The sequence below is a fragment of the Neoarius graeffei genome, chromosome 6, assembly GCF_027579695.1.
Source record: "Neoarius graeffei isolate fNeoGra1 chromosome 6, fNeoGra1.pri, whole genome shotgun sequence".
Taxonomy (NCBI): Eukaryota; Metazoa; Chordata; class Actinopteri; order Siluriformes; family Ariidae; genus Neoarius; species Neoarius graeffei.
The window spans coordinates 91,693,487-91,702,018 of NC_083574.1; the positions used below are offsets into that span (position 1 = coordinate 91,693,487).

The following is an 8,532-nucleotide window of genomic DNA, read 5'->3' on the forward strand; positions in this document are numbered from 1 at the left end:
TAGCACTTGTGATGAATATGAAGCAAGATATCACAAAAAATAAATAAATAAATAAATAAATAATGAAAATGAAAATAAAAAAGGTACCCTGCTTATATTTTTTTTCCTGAAACCATGTCCAGTAGAGCATATATATTTACTCTATGAGGCAGTAGCCACAAAAATGAAGTGTAATCCAAACATGACTAATATTGAGATAATGAGATGAGATGAGATTGATTTAATTTTGATTTAAATTATATGAGTATAAATAATCATTTGTTCATTTTCCATTCACTTATTCTGGTAAGGTTTACACTAGTGATGAGAATGAATATAATTTATGCTTTCATAATGCATCATCAGGATGATACAGGTCAGAAGTTGAATACTTTTCCTGTGCTATGTTTGTTATCAACACTGAATACAACCACACCCCTTGTGACCAGTTTACACCCACTGTTACAGTGCGCTGAAGTAAGGTAACTATTTAAAGCAAAATGAGGAAGCTGTCCTCATATTGCCCCGCAGTGTTTATAGTGTCGGGCCCCGCAGATACTAACATGCAGCTCTTTTCCAGTCTAGTGCTATTTGTATCAAACATGTGGATAACTGTGCTCAACCCAGTAGCATGTAAAGCTAACCCGATTAGTTGCAAGTTGTGGACTAACCCTAGGTTACCTGGTGTATTTATGAATGGGGACTTCATGCTTGGGGGGATTTTTTCCATCCACGACTCCACAAGATTAGAGCTAATTGACTACACCAGGTTGCCATCACAGCTACAGTGCTCTGGGTATGGGTGGAATGCATAGCGAAAGAAAAAAAAAATTCCCAGGCATTTACGTTTATTGCGTTACAAATTTACAGTACTTTTTTTTGGTATTTGATCATTTATTTTTTTGCATACAATAGGTGAAAACAAACATAAGCTATAATATTGTACTGTAATGTACTGTATTGGATTTAGTTAGTTAGTTGCCTCATTGTTTCCTAACAGCATTGACTTCAGGGAAGTGCGCTTCGCCCGTGCCATGGAGTTCACCATCCACGAGATCAACAACAGAACAGATCTTCTACCGGGCATCAAGCTAGGATACCACATACATGATTCATGCTCCACTGTACCGATGGCAATAAAAGTTGCATTTCAGCTTGCAAACGGTTTGGAGCCGGTGTTTAAGTACACTAATTCCTGTTCAGAGTCTGCAGATGCTGCTGTAACAGCTGTCATAGGAGACTCTGCTTCCACACAGTCAATAAGCATAGCCAGAGTGCTCGGTCTTTTTGGAATTCCACAGGTGAAAGTTATTCATCTATATGTGTCTGCCGAGCATGGCACCATTAAATAAACAGGCTGCAATGTAATTGTGGTCTAGTAGTTTAGCCAACAATGACAGTAAATCAACACGGGTAAAAATAATAATAAAAAAATACGAATAAAAATAAAATAAACTTAATAAAGAGTATTAAAGCAGGTTATTCAGCTAATGTTTATTCTCTCTTCCACTGTCTGAATTCCAGGTGAGTCACTTTGCAACCTGCGCGTGTCTGAGTGATAAGCATCAGTACCCTGCCTTCTTTAGAACCATACCAAGTGACCAACACCAAGCAGCTGCACTGGCAAGAATGGTCAAGCATTTTGGTTGGACGTGGATTGGAGCAGTGCGCAGCGACTCAGATTATGGAAATTATGGAATGGCATCATTCCTAGAGGCTGCGCAAACGGAGGGGATATGTGTGGAATACAACGAGGCCTACTATAGGACACAGCCGCGCAGTAAACTAGAGAGAGTGGCAAGCATAATCCGCAGATCAACAGCCCGGGTTATAATAGCGTTTATGGCATCGGGCGACATGAAATTTATCTTAGAGGAACTGGAACGACAGCCACCACCTCCTCTTCAGTGGATTGGAAGCGAAACGTGGATTATAGAGCCCGAGTTGTTGCGCTTTAACATGTGTGCCGGTGCAATAGGGTTTGGGATTCCCCGGTCAGTTATCCCAGGGTTTCGAGAGTTTCTGTTAAACCTGACGCCCACTGAAGCATTGAAATCGCCTCTGTTAACAGAATTTTGGGAAACTTCGTTCACCTGTAACCTTAAAGGGCGAACAGATATCACTGAGAGCGTACGGCAATGTGACGGCACTGAGGACATTCGTGCGCTCCGAAACGCGTATACGGACACGTCTCAGTTGCGCGTCACTAATATGGTGTACAAAGCAACATATGCCATAGCACATGCCATCCACGGATTAATATGTAATGACACCCAATGCGACAAGAATATTAAATTTTCACCACGGCAGGTATAAAACACATAACATCTATTTATTATAAGCTAAGCCAGTTGTTCTTACTTTTATTTTTCCTTTAGTTCGAGCATTATCAAATTTAGCATATTAATTATTGAGTTATTATAGGTGTGTGTGTGAGTGTGTGTGTGTGTGGGTGCTTCAATTTAATCCAAACGTCAATACTTAAAAAAAAAATAGATAAACTCTACATAATATCGACTTTGACCTAATGTGTTCTGTTCGTGGAAAGATGATGAATAGACTGCCTGTAATAAATTAATTAAATCTGGTCCACATTATGTATTTTTGAACATTTAACCCTGGCTTTAGACTCCAGAACCATTGATGAAATTATGTCTACTACTGTAGATACATAACCAGCTCAAGAGAGTGAACTTCACGACAAGAAATGGATTTCAGGTCTGGTTTGATTCCAGTGGAGACCCTCCAGCTTCCTATGAACTGATAAACTGGCAGTTTGGTGAAGATGGCACTTTGGATTTCACAACAGTGGGCAATTATGATTCATCTAAACCAAGAGGACAGGAGTTCAGAATGAGCAGAAATATCAGTTGGGTTGGCGCACAGATGGAGGTGCAGTCTAACTGTATTTACTACATTACAAAACAGGATTGCAAAAATGGACACTTTTTTTGGATACCTGATTTTAGTCATGCAGTTATATTATTTGTCTAATGAGCGCTATACATGTACTACATATTTTTAATAGGTGCCAAAGTCTGTGTGCAGTGAGAGCTGTCCTCCAGGCACTAGGAAAGCTGTGCAGAAGGGAAGGCCTGTCTGCTGCTATGATTGTATTCCATGTGCTGAAGGAGAGATTAGTAACAAGACAGGTTATAAGTGTACACTATATGGCCAAATGTATGGGGACACCTGACCATCATGCCTTTATGTGGTTCTTCCACAAACTGTTGGTATAAATTTTGAAGCACACAATTGTCTCAAATGTCTCTGTATGCAGTAGCATTAAAACATTTTCTTCAATAGAACTAAGAGGTCCAAATATGTTACAAACATGTTTCTATTAAAATGCATCTGTGCTCAAAGTGAAGCCCATAAAGAGATGGTTTGCCAAATTTCATGTGGAAGAACTGGAGTGGTCTGCACAGGGCCCTGACCTCAACTCCATGGAACAATTCTGAGATGAATTGGAACACTGACTGTGCACCAGGCATCCTCACCCAATATCACTGTCTGACTTTACTCATGTTCTTGTGGCTGAATGGACACAAATCACCAAAGGCACACTTCCAAATCCACTGGAAACCCTTTCCAGAAAAGTGGAGGTTATAGAAACACCAAGGGGGGTTGATTTTATAATGGGATGTTCACATGTGGCTGTGAATGGTCAGGTGTCAACATACGTCATTCTCAGTCTATCAAATCATGGCATTATGTCATTGTTCACTGCATGGCAGAAGACATGCTGGACCTAATCTTCCAATATTGTCTATTCCTGCTGAAGAGTTTGATCTATATGAAGACTATGCAACAGATACAAGAGACAGCAATCATAGCCTTGATTCATTATTTCCTTGTGCTACTGTAATGTTAACTATCGTGTGTGGCCAATAAGGCTTCATATATTAAACCATTGTGATTTTGCTCTTTAGATTCACTGGATTGTTTGCGCTGCTCTCCTGAGTTTTGGCCCAACACCAAGCAAGACATCTGCCTCCCAAAGCCTGTTGAGTTCCTGTCCTGGGATGACACTCTCAGCATCATCCTAACAGTATTCTCCATTGCTGGGGCCTTCCTGGCTGTTTGTGTGGCTGCTGTCTTTTACAAACACAGGACCTCTCCTATAGTCAGGGCCAACAACTCTGAGCTGAGCTTTCTGTTGCTTTTTTCATTGACTTTGTGTTTCCTTTGTTCACTTACTTTCATTGGTCAGCCGTCTGATTGGTCCTGTATGCTACGCCACACAGCGTTTGGAATCACATTTGTGCTCTGCATTTCTTGTGTTCTGGGGAAAACATTAGTTGTGCTTATGGCCTTCAGGGCTACACTTCCTGGTAGTAACATAATGAAATGGTTTGGACCTCCACAACAAAGACTCAGTGTTCTTGCCTTCACTCTTATACAGGTCCTTATTTGTGTGCTTTGGTTAACAATATCGCCTCCTTTCCCCTTCAAAAACATAAAACAGTACAAGGAAAGAATTATCTTGGAATGTGGCTTAGGTTCTACCATAGGTTTCTGGGCTGTACTGGGATATATTGGACTTTTGGCTCTTTTATGTTTTATTTTGGCTTTTCTGGCTCGGAAGTTGCCGGATAACTTTAATGAAGCTAAATTTATCACATTCAGCATGCTCATATTCTGTGCAGTTTGGATCACCTTTATTCCAGCCTATGTCAGCTCTCCTGGAAAATTCACTGTAGCTGTTGAAATCTTTGCAATTTTGGCATCAAGTTTTGGTTTGATTATTTGTATTTTTGCTCCCAAATGTTTTATAATTGTATTTAGGCCAGATCAGAATACCAAAAAGCACCTTATGGGTAAAGTACCCTCTAAGGCACTTTAAGAGCCTGCCTAAACAAACAAACAAACAAATGCAACAGATATGTCCAGCAATTTTTCACAGTTTATGATATGCATAGTTTCCAAGCCCACCAATATTCTTTTAGGATAATATATGTTTATGTTTAATTTATAAAAATCTAGAGCATCAAAACTGTACAGTCAAAGAATAAATATGATTATGCTTGCATTAACTTCTGCATTGTACCACCAGGATAGTTTGTTTTAATATGCATAGGGTCAGATTTATTAAAGTGTTTATATCCACATCATTAATGATTTCCTGCTGAATTGAAATGGAATTTTGATATTCACAAACTACACATTAGTTTTTAATTGTATTTTTATACCAAAATGTAAACCATTCATAATCTCTGGTTCTAATGAACATTCATTTAAATGTATGCCCTCTTTCCATTTGCATTTGGATATTCATGTGTCTCTTTATAAACGGTAATTCATTTGAAATGATCAATATGTGAAAGCTTATACACCTGTAAGCTGCCTGTGTATATACCTGGTCAAAATGCATGAAACATTTTGCATGTATTTGTGCAGATATGGTAACATAGTAAATAACCCCCCCCCCCCACACACACACACACATACACACTTCTTTACAACTCTTTCTGACTCTGTTTATAATAAAGCTGTCAATAAAATTTAAAATAGAAAAATAGGCTGTTTGTCCATGAGTTCGTCATTTTATTTAATAAAATAAACTTCATTGTACATTAGTTTACACTGACTGGACATGAATATCATTTAAGCTGAATGTATAGTATTATATTATATTGTACTGGAAATTCCAATCCAGTGAAATACTAGATTGAGTGTTCCTCATCCCCTCCTAGAACTGCCACCTAATTGTGGTGGAGGGGTTTGTGTGCTTGAATGATCCTAGGAGCTATGTTGTCGGGGGCATTACGCCACTGTTAGGGTCTCCCAAGGCAGACAGGTCCTAGGTGACAGGCCAGACTAAGAGCAGTTCACCAAAACCCTTATGGATAAAATAAAATCAAGGACCGTGATGTCGCCTGGTATGGCGCAGCCGGGGCCCCACCCTGGAGCCAGACCCGGGGTTGGGTCTCGTATGCGAGCTCTTGGTGGCCAGGCCTTTGCCCATGGGGCCTGGCCGGGCTCAGCCCGAAGCTGTGACGTGGGCCCGACCTCCTGTGGGTTCACCACCCACAGAGGTAGCCATAGGGGGCTGGTGCAGTGTGGATTGGGCGGCAGTCGAAGGCAGGGGCCTTGATGACCTGATCCCCGAACACAGCGGCTAGCTGTTGGGACATGGAATGTCACTTTGCTGGGGGGGAAAGAGCCTGAGCTTGTGCAGGAGGTTGAGAGGCACCGGCTAGAGATAGTTGGGCTCACCTCCACGCACAGCTTGGGCTCCAGAACCCAGCTCCTCGAGAAGGGCTGGACTCTCCACTTCTCTGGAGTTGCCCATGGTGAACGGCGGTGGGCTGGTGTGGGCTTGCTTATAGCTCCCCAGCTCAGCCACCATGTGTTGGAGTTTACCCCAGTGAACGAGAGGGTCGCCTCTCTGCGCCTTAGGATCGGGGAGAGGGCTCTTGCTGTTGTTTGTGCCTACGGGCTGAATAGCAGTATAGAGTATCCGGCCTTCTTGGAGTCCCTGGGAGAGGTACTGAGAGGTGCTCAGACTGGGGACTCCATTGTTCTACTGTGGGACTTCAACGCTCACATGGGCGATGACAGTGACACCTGGAGGGGCGTGATTGGGAGGAACGGCCTCCCCGATCGGAACCCGAGTGGTGTTTTGTTATTGGACTTCTGTGCTAGTCATGGTTTGTCCATAACGAACACCATGTTCGAGCATAGGGGTGTCCATAAGTGTACGTGGCACCAGGACACCTTAGGTCGGAGGTCGATGATCGACTTTGTTGTTGTTTCATCTGATCTCTGGCCCTATGTCTTGGACACTCGGGTGAAGAGAGTGGCTGAGCTGTCAACTGATCACCACCTGGTGGTGAGTTGGATCTGCTGGCAGAGGAGGAAGCCAGACAGACCTGGCAGGCCCAAACGTATGGTGAGGGTCTACTGGGAACGTCTGGCCGAGCACTCTGTCGGGGAGGTCTTTAACTCCCACCTCTGGGAGAGCTTCTCCCAGCTTCCGAGGGAGGTGGGGGACATTGAGTCTGAGTGGACCATGTTCTCTGCCTCCATTGTCGACGCGGCTGTTCGGAGCTGTGGCCGCAAGGTCTCCGGTGCCTGTTGTGGCGGCAATCCCCAAACCCGGTGGTGAACACCGGAAGTAAGGGATGCCGTCAAGCTAAAGAAGGAGTCCTATCAGGCCATGTTGGCCTCCAGGACTCCTGAGGCAACTGATGGGTATTGGCAGGCCAGGCGTGCCGCAGCTCAGGCAGTTGGGGAAGCAAAAACTCGGAACTGGGAGGAGTTCGGTGAGGCCATGGAGGAGGACTGTCGGTCGGCCTTGAAGAAATTCTGGCAAACCATCCGGCGCCTCAGGAAGGGGAAGCAGTACTCTGCCAACACTGTTTACAGTGCAGGTGGGGAGCTGTTGACCTTGACTGGGGACATTGTCGGGCGGTGGAAAGAATACTTCAAGGATCTCCTCAATCCCACTGTCATGTCTTCCATTGAGGAAGCAGAGGCTGATGACTCAGAGGTGGACTCGTCCATTACCCAAGCCGAAGTCACTGAGGTGGTTAGCAAGCTCCTTGGTGGCAGGGCACCGGGGGTGGATGAGATCCGCCCTGGGTATCTCAAGTCTCTGGATGTTGTGGGGCTGTCTTGGCTGACACGCCTCTGCAACATCATGTGGCAGTTGGGGACAGTGCCTCTGGAGTGGCAGACTGGGGTGATGGTCCCTCTTTTTAAGAAAGGGGACCGGAGAGTGTGCTTCAATTATAGGGGAATCACAATTCTCAGCCTCCCAGGGAAGGTTTACTCCAGGGTACTGGAGAGGAGAATTCGGCCAATAGTCGAACCTTGGATCCAGGAGGAGCAATGCGGTTTTCATCCTGGTCATGGAACACTGGACCAGCTCTATACCCTTCATAGGGTGCTCGAGGGTTCATGGGAGTTTGCCCAACCAGTACACATGTGCTTTGTGGATTTGGAGAAGGCATTCGACCATGTCCCTTGTGGTATTCTGTGGGGGGTGCTTCGGGAGTATGGGGTTCGGGGCTCTTTGCTAAGGGCTGTCCGGTCCCTGTACGAACAGAGCAGGAGTCTGGTTCGCATTGCCGGCAGTAAGTCAGACCTATTCCCAGTGCATGTTGGACTCCAGCAGGGCTGCCCTTTGTCACCGGTTCTGTTCATAATCTTTATGGACAGAATTCCTTGGCACAGCAAGGGGCTGGAAGGAATGCTGTTTGGGAACCACAGGATTTCATCTCTGCTTTTCGCAGATGATGTTGTCCTGTTGGCTTCTTCAAACCAGGACCTTCAGCATGCACTGGGGTGGTTTGCAGTCGAGTGTGAAGTGGCTGGGATGAGAATCAGCATCTCCAAGTCAGAGGCCATGGTTCTCGACCAGAAAAGGGTGGCTTGCCCTCTCCAGGTTGGTGGAGAAGTCCTGCCTCAAGTGGAGGAGTTTAAGTATCTTGGGATCTTGTTCACGAGTGGGGGAAGGATAGAGCATGAGATCGACAGGCGGATCGGTGCGGCCTCCGCAGTGATGCGGTTGCTTTACCGGTCTCTCGTGGTGAAGAAGGAGCTGAG

At 44.6% G+C, this 8,532-nt stretch overlaps 1 protein-coding gene across 1 annotated transcript; it reads left to right on the forward strand.

The window, feature by feature from the left end:
• The first annotated feature begins 653 nt into the window (after nucleotides 1-653).
• On the forward strand, nucleotides 654-4,825 carry LOC132887566 (extracellular calcium-sensing receptor-like). The gene is made up of 6 exons (XM_060923032.1): nucleotides 654-775; nucleotides 980-1,280; nucleotides 1,504-2,289; nucleotides 2,647-2,871; nucleotides 3,008-3,131; nucleotides 3,912-4,825. Exons 1-6 carry the CDS (start codon nucleotides 672-674, stop codon nucleotides 4,823-4,825), a joined length of 2,454 nt encoding a protein of 817 aa, XP_060779015.1. The 5' UTR covers nucleotides 654-671.
• The last annotated feature ends 3,707 nt before the right edge of the window (nucleotides 4,826-8,532 follow it).

Coding starts and splice junctions, on each gene's coding strand:
- LOC132887566 (XM_060923032.1), top strand. CDS start 672: ATGAATGGGGACTTCATGCTTGGGGGGATTTTTTCCATCCACGACTCC. Junction 2,290..2,646: donor TTAAATTTTCACCACGGCAG/GTATAAAACACA, acceptor CTACTACTGTAG/ATACATAACCAGCTCAAGAG. Junction 2,872..3,007: donor GGGTTGGCGCACAGATGGAG/GTGCAGTCTAAC, acceptor TATTTTTAATAG/GTGCCAAAGTCTGTGTGCAG.